The sequence below is a fragment of the Platalea leucorodia genome (genome assembly GCF_965183815.1).
Source record: "Platalea leucorodia genome assembly, chromosome: Z".
NCBI lineage: Eukaryota > Metazoa > Chordata > Aves > Pelecaniformes > Threskiornithidae > Platalea > Platalea leucorodia.
In genome coordinates, this window is record NC_138858.1 from 19,312,308 (window position 1) to 19,329,061 (window position 16,754).

The window sequence follows — 16,754 nt, forward strand, 5'->3', positions numbered from 1 at the left end:
TAGGGACACAAAATGACATTTCATTGTTTTGACCATGGCAGCATACGCACATTGTAACACTCGGCTGTGACTCAGTACAACATCTCTTCCATTCATTGTTCCTGGTCACTGTGGGGAAGTACACAATTCTTCTTTCTCTTCTTTTCTGCACCCTCCTTCCCAGCTGTATTGCTGATGGGGAAGGTGCACTTAAGGTCACCCTGGAGAAATCCTCCAGGAGACTGCAGCACTAGAGAAGCACTACAGCAACAGGAATTGCCCCTGATCATAGGGCCCCCAAGTACAATTTAACTGTTCTAAATACCACTATTTTTCTGTACCAGAGCACAGCACCAGTATGGAAGCACTGCATAGGTTTTATTTCATTCATAAACCATCCACTACAAGGCAAGCTAGCCATTTATTTTTGTGAAATTAATATACTAATTAGTTGCATGGTAACAGCAAACATGAATGTGGAAAAATGAACACCAAAAATGGGAAAGTTTGTGTATTTCTTTCTTTTCTAAAACGAAAAAGAATTATTTGACAGAGGATGTGATCCATACTGAGGATTCTGTACAATTCCTGGTAAAAATGACATTCAGATAGCAGAGGGCTTCTCTCTAACCTCCAAAGCAAAGGCAAATTCAACCTTGAACTTGCTCAGCTCTGCCTAGATAATAGGGCCCACATGTTTTGGAGGCTGCTTATGTGTAAGCACACAAGGAGCAGCTGCTGTCCTGCAGAGGAAGGACTTGCTCACTTCCACTGAGGAAAAGTGCATCAGTAAGTTAACAAGCACAGTTGAACCATGCTTCTGGCTGAAGATGTGTTTCATTGCGGTTTACTTAATCCAGGTACAGTAACCATCACTAAAGTATTAAAACTGTTTGAGATCACTGGGGGAAAAAAGATCATCACCCATTTTTCTCATTTTATTTTGTGCAGCTAGCAGCTGTTTGTAGATTTTTGCTGCAGACACAATGAAATGGATTGTATAGCTGAGGCTTAAGTGTTTTGTGATGTGATGTTGTATAAACTTGAGCAAATCATTTTACTTCTCTTTACCTCATTTCCCTTCCTTTTTATCTATCTTGTCTACATTGATAATGATGACTAGAAAAAACTGCCTCTTGGCATTAGTAAAAATGCCGTACACAATGGGACTTTGAACTCTTAGCATCTAAACACTATCATGGCACAGTACAATACTATAAATAAAATTATCTTACTCAGATGAGCAGCCCATTGTTTCCAGTGGAAGCACAGGCATACTATGTTAGTCTTTTTCTCTTTTCACTAGGTTTCAAAACAGTAAGAAGCGAAAAACTGTATTAAAATCATAAATGTGAATATAAATGCATATATAAACTGCAAAAAGTTCAATACACTCACTTTCCTATGAAAAACTAACCCATTTCGATGACTTTGAATCCTAACATGTCTAAAGTCAAACTACTAAAACTAATTAAACTTAGACTTGTCTATTTGTATTAATAGCTGGCTTTTTTTTCCTGCAGCACCATACAATAACACAGTCAAAGAAGCTCCTTCAACATTAATCATGTCTAGACATCATTAAGTAGTTACAGGTTTGCGTGTTACTGCTAATGCAAGTTTGTTGCTGGTAGAGATCTAACTTTGAATCAAGGTCTGTCCATATTTTTTTAATGCAATGGACTTGTAGTATCAGCTGCACAGTAAAAATGTTTCTGTGAGACAGAGCTACTGGAACATAACCACTACTAAGAAGTTAGTAACTCTGAGGTATAGTTTGTATTTTCTTCTCTGTCTGTACCAAAATGTTTTATCTACTTCAAGTAGCTTTCATGTTACAAAAATGTCAAAATAGCATAGAGTTTGCAAACTGATTCTACAGTCATATAAAATTAAACTACTGAGGCCTTTTTTTAAGATTAAAAAAATTCAATTGTCTTGTTGTGACCTCCCATACACACAGTGAACACAGACTACCAATGTACAGGCATTAAAGCAGTATATATCACAGAGGACTAAACACCTTGCAACAAAGAATTTTAGGGAAGATTGTTTTAAAAACTGACTCCATGTTAAAATGCACAGAGATGATTTCAAAGGAGAGTCAAGAACACTTAAAAACCCTAATTATTACTCATTCATTTCATTCAGTCCTAATTAAATTATTCAGATTGAAATTTCTATTACAACTGCTTAAAAACATACAGATTCTCTGTAAAAACAACTCAAAGCTAAACCAGTATGCTCATTAGGAACAGTAACACTTTATTTTTAAAAGAGTACAGTTATTTTTCTGAATTTGCCCAAAAGCATTCCTTGTTTTCTTTCCAAGAATATTCGTCCTCATAAATCTCCTGCAAATATAAACAAAGAACGGGAAATATTGTGGGAGTCTGCTACATACAGCCACAAGCCAGGCCAAACAACTCAGCAGCCATCCTGCTATTATTTACTGATCACAACAGGACTACACAGCACTTGTCTGGCAAACAGAAAAGAGGGCACCACCCTTAGAACATACTGACTTACACGTGGGAAGATGCTGAACCTCAGGCTGAGCCCCATTAAATTTAGAAGGGCCCATCTATACTGAAGTCAATTCAAGAAAGAGATCTAGAAGAAATGATGTAAAAGCTGTAGAGTACACAGCACTCATGTCTGAAACTGCCTTTTACATGTTGCCATGTTAACCTACTGTACCATCATTTTTAGGAGAGTATTTAAGTTTATACAAAATGTCAATATTAAAAAACTAAAAATGACAACAGTATACAAAATACAGTAAGTATTAGATCTTCAGGACAGACTGGACTACCCAGCAGCAGCCCAGGCCCAAGCAGCAAATTCAGCAGGGCTCTGAGCCCCTGATTATTCTTTCTTAGACCACAGAACTCCAGTCTCCTGGAAGAGATCTCAGAAAAGTGAAGTGATGCAGAGATCATCACTGTAACACATGCCAAGTTCTGCGTGGGAGAGAAGGCAGAGGTAAGGGCTCATGACTTGCATGCAACACTGTTGTTATGCAATGAGACTCTTTCTAGACCCAGGCTGGTCTCTCCACACATTGTTGTGTGCCCATACTAGCTTTGGGACCTCTGCTCATCCCTTCATTGTGTGCTGTTGCTTAATGCTTTGTGCTTTCTCAAGGCCACAGGGATCAGGGGAAAACAGAAAGACAAGAAATGCCACTTCTACTTGCGAACTGCAACACTGTCCAAAGCAAAGCTGACTCAAAGTTCTTTCACAAGCCTGTGCAGAACTGAGTTTTGCCACTCAAAAGAGGAGAGCTTAGGGCTCCTTCACTTTGACTCCAGGATGGCATCAAAAGAAAGAGGAGCTGCATGGTACAGGCAACAGAGGGCTTTCCTAGTGCCCTACCTGCCAGAGATGGGTCTGGCTGCATTAAAGCAAAGTGGTGCTAAACACTGGCATCCCATCAGGAGCAACTGCTGCCAAGTAATGCTTCAGCTACTTCCCTTAAGAGCAGCAGCAGCCTTTAGCCCAGCGGTCTAAGACTCTGGCACAGGCCTAAAATCAAATTTGTCCCCAAACATACCTTTTTCCATATTGGGACGGATGCTTTTAAGGTATTGATGCAGTACATTACAGCTTCAAGGGATTCTGCTCTGTGTGGAGAGGAGACTGCAATAATTACACTTGCTTCAGTTATTGGAACCACACTAGGGAGAGAAGAGGAACAACAGCAGCTTTAGCTAATGCTTAACATCAAGAGCACCCAAAAGTTGTGGCCATGTCACGTCAGTATTCTGGCCACACGCTCTCCTGACTCATTCATACTGAGCAAGTGTCAAGCCACGTCCAAAGGATTATACACTTCTTAAAAGAAAGAAAACCACAACCAAAATCAGTACCAGATGTGAGAATTCCATGCTTTAGAATCAATAAACCCACCAGACATAGGCTTTTTTCTTCCATTCTTTCTTTTTTTTTTTAAATAAAGTCTATGGAATTAAGAGGGGAAAATTGCTAACTTGCAACAATGCATAGGAAACTCACTGGAAGCTGGCTTAACCATGAACAATAACAAGTTAGGAACAGCCAGTTCTTATCTCAGTTTGCACAAGAATTTGTGAAAGAAGAAATTAAGTGCCTCAAACTATGCAGATTTTGCAATGAAACTTAATTTTTTACAAATTCTCATTTCAAATTATGAAGTTTTTCCTGTTTAGTGTGTTGTTTTCCAAACTTAACAGAAGTAGCACAAGGTTTTGTTTTGCTCCTCACAAGGGCAGTATTCCCAAAAGCTGCCTCCCAACCCTCCCTCTGTAGTAAGACTCCTCTAGCAAACAGTTAATAGGAAATATTTAAGCTTAAATGCTTTGAGCTGCCCTCAAGAGAATCGCTCTTTCTATTGACTATAGAGGAAACTACCCCTCAGAGATAATATTACCCTTTGCGATCACCTCCTAAGTTCCTTCTGCTGAGAGAAAGGAAACAAGCATTTGCAACAGACTCTGCAAATCCTGCTAGCTTCAGTGAGAAATCTGATGAACAGTGAAGTCTCCAGAGTATGTCAGACACTAGTATTCCACATTTTGAACCCAACAGAAAACACTTATTGAAGATGCAAGGAACACCAGGAGGTTCTCTGGCAAACATGGCTGGCAATTACTATGCCTCTCCCCTCCCCATACTCTAAGCTTTCAGGTTCCCTATGGCATAATTTGACTTAAATCTGTCAATAAGAACATTCTGTGGCACCTCAATGGAAGAGAGCAGAAAAAAGAAAGTGCTGCCAACTTCACATCTTTAAAAAAAGACAAAACAAACCAACCGCCTCCCCTTCTTTGGAATGAAATCTCAGTCCCTTCTCCTCACTTTCAAACCATCACACAAGCATCAAGGATCCTGCAGGCTAAACGTGGACTCCAGCAAACACTACCAATACACACATTTTTGAAAAGACATTTTCTGAAACTTAGCTCTGCAGTGAGAGCTTGAACCTGCAGCCAGCTTTGCCGCATTACAGTTTATAATGACTCCTGCACATCCTGCAGCTATGTAAGCATGAACCAGACAAGGATTAATAACCCACTTGCAGAAGGACGGGGTCTGGTCATACATACCCAAGTCTATGGTGCACTGCAATATGTTTGATTGATGGCCATTTCTGTCTAACATCTCTGCAGATTTTCTTTATTTCGGTCTCTGCCATTGAAGTATATGCTTCATATTCTAAGTGAACCACTTTTTTTCCTTCAAAATTATTTCTTGTAGTACCTAAACACAAATGATTTATCAACCAAAAGCACTGAGTAAATAAATATATATCATATATTCATAATATATATTATATATTTATTATATAATAATATATTGTATATAAATACTGAGTAAAACCCAGGATCTCCTGCTATGGTCAAGGTCAGCACTGTGCAAATATAAACAACCTCCCCTAATCATGGCTGAACAAGAGAAATCTTTAACATACAAGCAAGAATTTAGTTTACACATTATATACAAGTCTGCAGTCTGTAATGCCCAAGGCTGGGACATCTTCTGTGGTAACTGCTAAGGTGCTATTATTGCATTTGCCCAGGCAATGTTTAAGTGCTCAGTATTTAGAAGCCCAGTAGCACTAAGGTTTAAGCACAAAGGGATTTCAAGATCTGTACCATGTATATTAAGCAACAGGACAGAGCTATCAGCCTTGACCTTCACCAGCCCATGGGTAAAATAATACTTTACTTTCAACCAAGATCTGAGTTGCAGGAGCTTTCATGCAGGTGTGGACCTGCAGTTTGCATAGCCACAACATCCCACTTCCCACCTTGAACAAGCTGTGTCCAACGGGATGGGAGAATAGCTCCCAAGCAGTCCTGTACTCCAGAGCTGCTGTTCTGTTCAGCCCTAGGATAGCCACACCAGCAGGGAAGCTTCTCACCACTTTGTCCCAGTGCAACTGTTTAAGAGCTGCCATGGTCTTGTTCTAAATAATTCAGAATGTGTTTTCTAAACATCCTGGGTGAAGTCCAGGAATTTATTTGAGAAGCACAAGTCTGGGGTGCGGACAATCTAGGTTCCATTCACTAGACTATTAACACACCCAGAGATCCAGCTCAGAAATATTAAACTCACCAACAAACAGAGACACTGCCCCACAGTATGGTGAAATGACCAGCTCTGACACTTCATCTACAGAGAGCTTTTCAGACTTGAGCTTGATAAAATCTTTTGGCACATCTTCGCTTTCATCCATAGCTCACTAGAAAAGCTGAAACCAAACAAACTCTGTTGTTGGTGTTGGCGATACTAGCATTGGCCAACTGCTTTTTATCCAGTGCTGATGACCCGATTTATGCAGAAAACGTGCACCACCTACTTCCTCACCCCAAGAAACCAGTCTCCATGGCAAATTCACTTCTCAGCAGACTTGCTGAGAGAGCATTAACTGCAAATATCAAGCAATGACCTGGTTTTTAATGCATACAAGTTCCTTCCTGGTAGGAAAGTCTGGTCCAGTAGGACAAAACTAGAAGTAGTCTGAGACCCCAGTTTAACAGTAGAATCAACCAGCGTGGACCACTGTGCTAGTAAATCTGTGGTACGATTGTCAGCCCCTCCTCCCTATCTTATCCTGAAATCAAACACAGTTTAAAACAGAGGTTTCTGATAAACACGGGTTAGAGTTCTGACACTAAAATCCAATATGCTCTCCAGGACATTCAGGACCTCATACTGTCAGTCTGTTTCAGTGACACAGGAGATACTTCCAATTTTTCTGAAAAGAAACCAGTCATTGGTTCATCTAAGAATGAGGAGGAAAAGAAGTATTTTGAGCAGCAGCAATGGAAGAAGCTGCAGTAAATACATGGACTGGCACCTGAAAGCATGCTAAGAAATAAAGCTATTCTAAGGATAACTGTTCCTTTGACAGCAACAAACAAACATAAAAAAGGGTTTTTTTAAGCAGCAGTCAATTCTTTTTCTGTATCATCTTTTCTGTTAAAAAGTGGCAAGTTTTTCATTATTATCTTATTTAGGCAAGCTGGGTATCTACTGGCAGCCAGAAACAACTGCCAAAGAATAACAAGACCTAAACCCCAAATTCAAAACAATGCCTGACCTCTCTGACAACTTTCTTCCATTTACTGCATATGTATTAACCATTTATTGGTGCACCAGCTTATAGTTTCTGGTCAGCACAATGGTTCTCTCCAGCAGGAAACGCAAGTTATGCTCTCTCAAAAGAGTACTGGGGTAGAGGGAGAGAACTGCAATCACATCTCTGGACCTAAACAAAAAAAGATTATTGGAACATTATACAGAATCCACGAGATATGTTAGCACAGGATGACACTCCATAGGAAGCTAAGCAAGAAGTGATACCTACCTAACAGAACCTGGGCAGATTCAGCCTCCGCTAATTGGTGGGATGATGGCAACTTCGTCTCCGGGCTGCAGGTCCAGGAGCTGATCTCCAAGAAGCACGTACTCCTGCCGAACAGCAAAAACCACCTGATCCTGGATGACAGCAAGCCTGAGGGGGATTGGCAGGAGCACAAATAGGTTTCTAAATAGAGTGTTTGCATTTAACCATGAGATTTCATTTAACAACAAACTGGTGCACAGTCTAGACTTTGTAGATACCACAGACTTACTCAACTCTGTTTTCAATACACTTTCAAAAATACAACAAACACATACCTCCTACTCTTGGATTTTCTTGTGGTGGCCAAGGAGAAACCAACTCAGTATAATTTTCAGAAGTCAGGAATTGGATCTGTCATAGGCCTACATCAGAACAAACCAATGTATACCAGACCCACTTCAGCAGCTTCTAACAAAGAGGCAGGTAACTCAAGAGGTAGCAACCATCCAATTTGGGGTTAGACAGAAACGTTCCCCTGATTCAGTCTGGCTGGACCAAAGCAATTTTCTTATACAGCAAGAAGCATTATGGGATGCTGTTCATGAGATCTCATGAAGATTCAGTGGCCAAAGAGTTGCTCTTGTTGTATAACCTCAGAGTTTCAGCTCTTGTCGTGTAACCTCAAGAGTTTCAGAGACTTTGGGTCTTTTGTACTTATAGGTCTGAAATTTGCTATTGATAAGGAGTGGCAACAGAACTAGGAGGGCAGATATGGTGCATTTTCTGGCAGATCTTCTATATGTTTTTTGGTTTCATATCTGTGAGGTATTTCTGTGAGAGTCCACAGCTCTGGATACCATGAGGCAGGGAGTCACTTTCATGACTAAGTGCAATCACACAGTGAGTATGTGGGCAACGCCAGTAAGACACCAGAAAAAGAATGCCAACAATTTACTTCACAAGGTGCAGGCATGATAACTGTTATTGTTTGAGACTAAAAATCTGGCATAGACAGCGGAGAGCTGTATTGCTTAGAAACAAGTAGGCATGCCAAAAGGGTACAAGTAAAAATCATCTTATTTCCTACCAGCCAGATAGACAAATGTAGGCAAGGCAAAGGCTGAGCAAAACACAGTAGCACTGACTCAGAGGGCAGACTGAAGGGAAGGACTGTATGACAGTAAAGCAAGCCACTGAGGAACTGAGCACAACTATGGAACTGAAGTGCCCATTAGAAGGGTGGGCTCTAATTAATGTCACTTGCAAGTTAATTCATTGGAAAAAATGGGTGGAACAGAAGAGCCTGGTCAAGTACGCTCAAGCTGCAGTTTGAATATCCATTACCAATGTGTGTCTGTGGTCAATGCCCTACAATTACGTTGAGTTTTTCCAGAAAAGGTAGGAGCAGAAGCATTTTCCAAGGCCACTGTGAAGCAACGGCACATGCAAAATGCACTGCCCCACGTCAGCATTCATAAAAGGATAAAGTTGACCAATTATGGCAAACCCACCAAAGGTGTTGCGGCTGCTGCTGCTGCTGCTGCTTCTGACACCGAGTAATAGGCTGCAAAGTAAAATACACTCATTCCCTACTGCCTCCTCCCCCGAAACACTCTCAGTCTCAATTCTCTGTGAGGAAAAAGCCCCTGGTCTAATACTTGGTTAGATCTCATTTGGAAGCAGATGCCATTGCTAAATAGTTAATTTTTTTCATAGCCTTTGAGAGTAGATCTAATAAAGAAGGGTGGTGCCTAAAGGAAGGCTTCGGCACCTAAGTCCAAAGTTACGGAAATTCCAGTCCATTCAGCACTAAATCCTGAAGACCTCAAGTCTATTACACCTTACTTTTTTTTTTTTTACTCCCCTCTCCAAAATGGTGTTGCACCTTTGTCTATCAGACTCATTCCTGACAGGACTGAGCGCCTTCCCTCAGCCTTAACCTGAGCAGGGATTTCTGCTGACACCCCCAAAGAGCACCAGCGCCGCAGGCGTCCTTTCGGCACACACCTAGCGCTCTCTCAGGACCAGACTCCCTATGAAATGCAACCGACAGTGTTTTTCTGTTTTCAGAGCAGAGGAGGTTGAAAGTGGCTGAGCCCATTTCCTATGTCAGGGCTGAATGGCTGGAAGCCTATGCCAGGGCTTCAGTTCCCTTCCTGACCTGCCTTCCAGAGCGTGCCACATGCTCAGGCCGACGGCTAGCATTAGTACGGTTAAAGGTAAGTGATCAAAAACACCTGCACATTATCGTGAATTTCTTATTGATTGCCCTGGCTGTGCTTGATCCCTCCTTGAGACATCTGACCTTCTCCACAGGTTAGTAACACAGCTCAGTTTTCACCTGCAGCAGAGTTACCGCACCGTGGCCCTCCTGGACAGTGGGCCACGTGTCTTAAAGCACCCCTCGGGCTCAACTTTCGGGTATATTTCTAGTACGTTTCTCGTACATTTCTCGTCTTTCCTACATACATAACGCTGCAGCATTTCCAACTGGACAAAACACTTGCTGCAGGTCACAAGAACAAGGTAATGTCACTGTTTTTACAGCATCAAAGCACTGATACATGTCCCCGCTCAACTCTAAACGCTGAATGTGCATTCACCAAAACACCCCCAAGCACGTTAAACTTCGTGCCCCTCAGCACCTGACCCCGCCTACCTTGGGTGAACCCTGACGATCTCCTCCCAGAGCTGCAGGGCGGTGATCCGCCGCGGCACCGAGAGGCTCTCGCAGCGCAGCCCCGCCAGCTCCGCGCTCCTGGCGAAATACAGCACCGAGACCTGCTCGGGGAACAAACGCCCGTCAGGGTAGCGGGGCCTACTGAAAAGAAAAAACGCTACTGCACGTTAACTTCTCCGAAAATACCAAAGCGAACAGCCGAAGCCAAACCAGCCTGAGGAAAAGCTCTCCCTGCCTTTTTTTAATGCCGATAAGCTGTGTCGCGTTCCTCCTGCCCCGGCTGTCAGGAGAGCAGGGGAGGAGGGCGGGGGGGGGGCGGTAAGTCAGCGCGGATCCATGTCCCCTTTCCGCCGTCCAGGCCTCGCCCGCCCGGCGCCTCCGCCCGCCGAGGCGAGGGGCTGAGGGAGCCCCGCCGCCCTCCCCGGCACCCGCCTCGCCTTTAGCCGGGGCCCGCTCCCCCGGGGCGCCGGCGGGCTACACCTACCTGGCAGCGCATGGAGCCGCCGTCCCCGGGCGGGCAGCCCTCCGCCGCGGGCTCACGGTGGCGCCTGCGCCCGGACGAGAGGCGCAGGGCCCGGACCGCCCCCTGCGGCCTGGGCCGGGAGCGCGGCGCGGCCCCGCTCCGGCGCCGTTGGGCCTGGCTGGGCCGGGCTGGGCCCAGCGGTGTGGCGCAGCCCCCCACGCCGGGGCCCTTCCCCCGCACGGGTGAATAACGGAGGTGGGAGACGGCCCTCGGGGCGGGGGGGAAGCAGGGGATGAGAGGCCGTGGCTTTGCCTGCAAAACGCAGGGGGTAGTTTTGGGGACAGTACCTTAAAGGCCGGATTTTCACATGGGCTCAGTCCCCAGAGTGCATGGGGATTGCAAATGATTGCAAACATTACGTGTCTGCTGCCTTGCACACATTATACACCCACTGCACATACACACAACAGGTATACATAATGTGTAAAAGCCAAAGATCCAACAAAATGCTGATAAGAGGATTTCTGGGGTAGGTGCTGTTTCAGTGTCGAGATTGCCATGGCATCTGCTTCCCCGTGGACGGCTGTACGCCTTCAGCAATCGCCTGCGTGGCAAGATAGCATGGTGGAGGACCACTGGCTAACCTCCTGCAGTTCGGCACCAGGGAGGAGGGGAAGGCGGCACGGGGTACGTAGCAGGTGCTGCCGAGAGACCCACAGCAATTGTTCCACAGGGCACAACTGTGCCCCAAAACCGTGTCCGTGTGCGTGGCCAGGGTTATTTCTGTGTTGTTTGCCTGGTAACACTTGTAACCTCACAACAGTAAAGGAGGAGCTCCTTCTGTCAAGCGAACCAGGGGGAACGCTGCAGTTGTTAGCAGTGACACGGAGTTTGTGGTGGGTAACTGATCAGGCAGGTGGTCAGGTGGAAAACATCTGTCCTAGCTGGATGTAACACTGTCAGCAAAAAAAAAAAAAAAAAAAAAAGCTCTCAAATAAAGAACTACTATCCAGTCATTTCAAAAGATGACTGAGAAAGGAAACAGACCTTTCTATATAGTAATTCTTGTGTCTGAGGTACAAAGACAGTGAAAGTTCAAGTGATAGAGTTTTCAAAAAAATGTGCAATAGAAATACAATTATTTCCATGGAGCATGTATTTTATACCAGTTACCCAGTACACCGTGTCTTAATCTTCTGCTGAGAGGAACAAATAAAGTTATTTTTTAAAACCGTATTCTGTTTGTGAATGATTAACTACTGTTACAAATTGAACTCTCTTCAAGATAGCATGTGTCAAGTGAATAAAATGATTGCTTGCTTTTTTCTTTGGGCTGTGTAATTTTGGATCTATAAGTCTTAAATGAAATAGATCACTTTGACAAAATGGGTGTGACCCAGCCAGTAGCTAGCAAGTGGCTGGCATGTTTTTCCCATGCAAAAGATGTGCCACAGGTGTGTGTCCTTAGAGTGAAGTGGGTGAGTGCTGGGCTCAGCTGGAGCAAGTTAGCCTCTCAGCCCAGGTAACAGTGAGCTTTGAAAGATTTATCCATACATTTAGGGTTGAATTTAGAGTTAGTCCCACTATGGAATAAGGAGAGAAAAATTACTGGCAGTGAATTACTGGATTTTCTTTATTTGCACTCCAACTAATGACTCACCTAAGCCAATTCTTGAGTATTTTTCAAAGAATGGGTCAGTCTTCAGCCCTGTGTTGCACGATTTAAAGGCAGAATTTGTGTCCAGAAAGCACAGGAATAGAGTAGGATTTGTGACTCTGATAATCTATTAACGATGTTCTAGAATGGATAAAAAGAGGTTAAAAGTTCTTAAAGAAAAGTAGGAATTAAGATGAGGTGTAATATGAATGTCTAAAACAAAACTGTTCCTAAATACCTCTTCATTCTGGAGGTCTTTTCTTCCAGGAACACCAGCTTCCACAAGAGGTGTGACTACTACACTGCCTCGTCTGCAAGAGTGCGTTTTATTCAGATTGCTTTTTTGTTTGTTTGGCTTGTTTTGTGGGGGTTTTGAGGAGTACCAATACCTACATAAGATGAAATGAGAGATGTTTCTATAGCTCTGGAGGAGATATGTTAGCCCAGTAGAGACTGAGATTTCAAAACGATCTCTATGATTTTTCTAGGCTAGCTCCACGTGATACTCTCTTAAAATGTTTTCTGTTTTGGAGCCGCCTTTCAGGCACCATTTTCTTCTTGCAGTTTTTGGTTTGGAGTGTAATTGTGATTAGCTGCAATGTATAATGTCTAGTTCTAAGCATTATTTATTGAGTCTAGTATTTTGAATTAAATCTTGTCCTAAGCCATGAGGCCTTTGCTTTCTCTAACAGGTGTGTAGGCATGCTTCCACACCAATATGTGTATTAGCCTCAGAACGTATTTCTTTTGGATGTCTTTAATTTTAAAAGCTGTGATGAAGCCCTCCAAAGCAGACATTCCCTATTCTGCTTTCCAACCTTTCTTTGTTTTCATGTAATGTTTAATACTGAAAAAGTGCAAATCTTATGGAATTCCCTTACACCACCCAAATAGACAGTGGCTTAAGAGAAATTCAATTTTAATAATACTAAGGAGAGGCAAATGGTGAGGAGCTGTTATTCCTGTTACTCTATTTCTTACCAGCAGCAAACTTTGAACTTGGAGATCTAGCTGGAGTATACCCAGACACTAAGCTTACGGTCTAAGGCACTGTTTCTGCAATGTGCTGTTGAATGGAGAGAACCACAGCAAAATGAACAAAACTTAAGTAGGTACACTAGTCTGCTAGTCCTAAGCTATTTTTGTAATAACTTATTACAAGAATTGGTATAAAACATGATTGGATGCACTGGAAAAAACAAAGAGGAATGAAGTGGAGACATACTGTTAATCTTTATTTCTTTTTACCAATGATTTACTTAACGTCACTGCAGCAAAAATGACTGTCTGGGACTGCACAAGATTGCGATTGTCTAACCTCCAGTAGATTTTCTGATTCTTTTTGTTTTCATTTTAGACCTTTTCTCAGGACTGTTTGGTATAAATCGTGAATTGCTGCTCTAAAGTGAAGATTTGTACTTAGGAAGTCTTCAGAGAACTTCCTTTACTCCAGTTTTATTGTTGTGAAGAATTTAAGTTATGTTGGTGCTAGACCTGAGTGTGTCTTTGGTATACACCTGAGATGTAGATATTGATGCATAACATCATTGTATTTAGAAGAACAGACACAACTCCTTTACTTCATGCTTCCTGAAATAACCAGGAAAAATAAAAATGATCATGATCTAGAATAACCCTTCATTACCTGTTCCACTCTCCATTTGTCTTGGGCAACCAGCCAGATCTCAAGTCAGTTTAGCATTAACCTCTTGCTACTGAGTTAATTTAAAAAAAAAAAAAAAAAAAAAGCTGTTTGGAATAATCTACAAGGATCCAAAAGTGGAGCAGGTATAAGAGTGAATTCCAGTCATTCCACTGAATTCAGGTCTGAATTTGGCCTCATGCTTGTCAACGCTGGTAATAATCTGGAAAACATCTCCTTCCTGTTTTGGGAGGAAGGAGAGCTGTTCCTTGAGTTTCCATGGTGGAACAATGGAGAGAAAAAAGTGAAAATATGAATCTGTCTGAGGCACTATGACCTCTAGGATTCCGGTGCGTGAGGTATATGTGGTCATTTGACCAATGTCTTTAACGTTCCCCTTGGCACTCTTTGAAATTGTCTGTTACAAAACAGATGGTGCAGTAGTTACTTTTTGAAAGGCTAGAAAAGCATGACCCATCTGGAATTAATCTTTAGCTCCCTAACCCAATAGATCACCCAGTTTCAAGAGGGCCTTCCAATATAAATGCATTGCACAAGTACAGAGAAAGAATACACAGCTTTAAGGCAGAGTATAAGCAGTCTGAAACTATAATTCATAGGCGCACAACTCTTTCTGTTCAGCTGTCTCATTAATGGGCAAGTCTTTTGTACAAGAATTTATTTTCATTAAGCAATAGCAGTAAGTGAAATATGTAACTTTTTAGATTTAAAGAAATCCATAAATTTTCAGGTTTTGTATAAAGTGTTTTCCCTTTCTGTTGATGGCTACGGTATTCCTGAAGAGGTGACCTCTTTCATTTTCAAACTATCCTTTGCCTCAGAGGATAGCTAAAGGTTGCATTAAACAGCATGCACACCAGCATCATTCAAATAAAGCTAGCTATGGAGTTTTGGATGATGATTAAGCAGTATAACACATGCTCTGAAGAATGATGGAAAAGGCCATTAGGGTATTCAGTGATAATGCTAAGGTAAAAACTGTTTCTTCAATCTTTGATGCCAAGGGAAAACACAAGTTTTAACCCATAGAACCTCATATGTTAACGTGCCTGGTACTGAACTACCTGGCTAATATTTGATCTGGATAATTTAAATATTTAAAATAGCAGATATGTTATCTGTCATTATAGAAAAAAAATTGTAATGTCAAAAATGCATTACTTCCTGCAAAGCCCCCAACTTCATGTAACAAAGTAGTTGTAAGGGCAAAGAATTTTGAATGCTACCAAATCTCAAGTCACGACTCTGATATTATGTTTAAAAAGATAAAATTTCTCTCTTGTCTGTAGTATTTCACTTGGCTTGTATGCTTTTCTCTCCTTCTCTTGTAAAGCACCTAGCACAGGGAGACATGAAACACCTGCAGATAACTAATAAAGTGTTAGTTTATATTCCCAGATTAAATTGTTGGCCCTCTAATTATCATAATGTGTAAGAATTTGAAACATTGCATAAGGTAAGAAACATTTCACAATATGGATTTGCTGAAGCTGGTGGAATTCCACAAGACTTACTCTGATCTGTGGGTGGCTGATGAAAATAAAACTAACCTCTTTACCCACCAGTTCAGAATTTGGGTTTTGAGGTAGATAGATACTTGTCATATAAGATTACAGATTGCAGCTACCCTACCCTTCAGTTCTTTATAATCATTGTAGCTGCTTCGCTCAGCTTGAAAATGGAAGTTTTGCTGAAGTTTTTAGAATATTTCAGATCAGTATCTTTACCTACCTCTGGGACACATAGCACAATTGTGATAGGATATTCTGCAAATGACAGTCTGGCTTAGGTTTAGATTCTGGTTGTATCACATGGTGAATTCTTTCGATATCTGTTAAAGTATTCTAGTTGGTTTGCCTTCAATTTTTCCCTTACACTTTAGATGTAAAGATTATATAGCTGATTCTGTAGAATGTTTGGCTTATATTTAAACATCCTGATTAATTCTACACTTAAAGTTGAGCATTTTTGAGTAATAAAGTAAAAAATGCATACACTTTTATAAGCACTCCAAAGAGACAGTGGCATAAGAAACACTGGGAGCAGACCTGCACTGACCCTAGGCAGGGGGTTGGCTGCAGCTGGCATCATGCTGTGTTCCCACATCTACCTCCTTGCCATCTACATAGAACCCTTGCTGACAGTCTGCAGATGTTGACCATCATACAGTCAATATATAAAACTGAATCAATATTCTTATTGGAAGTGGTGTATGCTTTTCACTCACCTGTTTCACACCTTCCCCAAAAAAATATGGCTAGATCTTGACTGATAATGTCTTCTACTGAGGCTGATCTAACTGGAATTATTTCCACCGGCCTACGGGTCCTGTTCATAATCAACTGTCCTCTGTGTTGGCTGGCAACTGGAATGCTTTCTTTGAGAATAAGAAAGGTATTTTTTCAAGAAAGATTATATTCTGTTGAAATTTTTCCAAATGTCAGAAAAAAGTTGTGTGATTAGTCGTGAAAGCCAATCACTTGATAACTTTCACTTTTCAAAATTAATCAATAGTTTTTGTGAGGGAGATAGATTGCAGCTGTGCAGTTAAGAATGAGTTCACTTTTGTACTTCAAATTTATGTTAAGAGCCATGCTATATCCTGGCACCCAACTAGGAAATTCTGCTTACAACTAAGTAATATGGGATTGCCCGCACTGCAGGCAAATAATGAAAACCTGTCTTAAACAAACTGTCCAAATTCTGTGTGCAAAACTGAGATGCTAAAGTTTCTATGGCTTTGTTTTGACTAAAAGTTTCATTTACTATTATATATAATGGCACACATATCCACATGAGGGCACCAGCTGACATCTTATTCTCAGACCAATGTGTAATCTGTTTCTGAAATGAACGTGTCAATCAATGATCACTCCAGCCGTATACTTACAGAGCTAGAGTAAAGATTACGGTAAATGTTACAGTTCCCAAATTTTCTTTTATTCTTTTTTTGGTTTTAGGGCAGCAATATTTTTACTT

At 41.8% G+C, this 16,754-nt stretch overlaps 1 protein-coding gene across 5 annotated transcripts; it reads right to left on the bottom strand.

Moving 5' to 3' along the window:
- Positions 1-7: 7 nt before the first annotated feature.
- On the bottom strand, positions 8-10,566 carry MOCS2 (molybdenum cofactor synthesis 2). Of its 5 annotated transcripts, XM_082337122.1 has the most exons (8): positions 10,179-10,461; positions 9,972-10,093; positions 7,648-7,734; positions 7,334-7,480; positions 6,079-6,214; positions 5,067-5,220; positions 3,536-3,659; positions 8-2,333 (listed from the first exon to the last, which is right to left on the bottom strand). In XM_082337122.1, the coding sequence occupies exons 5-8, from the start codon at positions 6,197-6,199 to the stop codon at positions 2,265-2,267; spliced, it is 468 nt and encodes a 155-aa protein (XP_082193248.1). In that variant the 5' UTR covers positions 6,200-6,214; positions 7,334-7,480; positions 7,648-7,734; positions 9,972-10,093; positions 10,179-10,461; the 3' UTR covers positions 8-2,264. The 5 variants fall into 5 exon arrangements, with proteins under 5 accessions (XP_082193248.1, XP_082193251.1, XP_082193252.1 ...); XM_082337125.1 differs by lacking the exons at positions 8-2,333; positions 5,067-5,220; positions 6,079-6,214; positions 7,648-7,734; positions 10,179-10,461 and adding an exon at positions 10,477-10,566 and having other exon boundaries at positions 3,581-3,659; XM_082337126.1 differs by lacking the exons at positions 8-2,333; positions 3,536-3,659; positions 6,079-6,214; positions 7,648-7,734; positions 10,179-10,461 and adding an exon at positions 10,477-10,566 and having other exon boundaries at positions 5,090-5,220.
- Between the last annotated feature and the right edge of the window lie 6,188 nt (positions 10,567-16,754).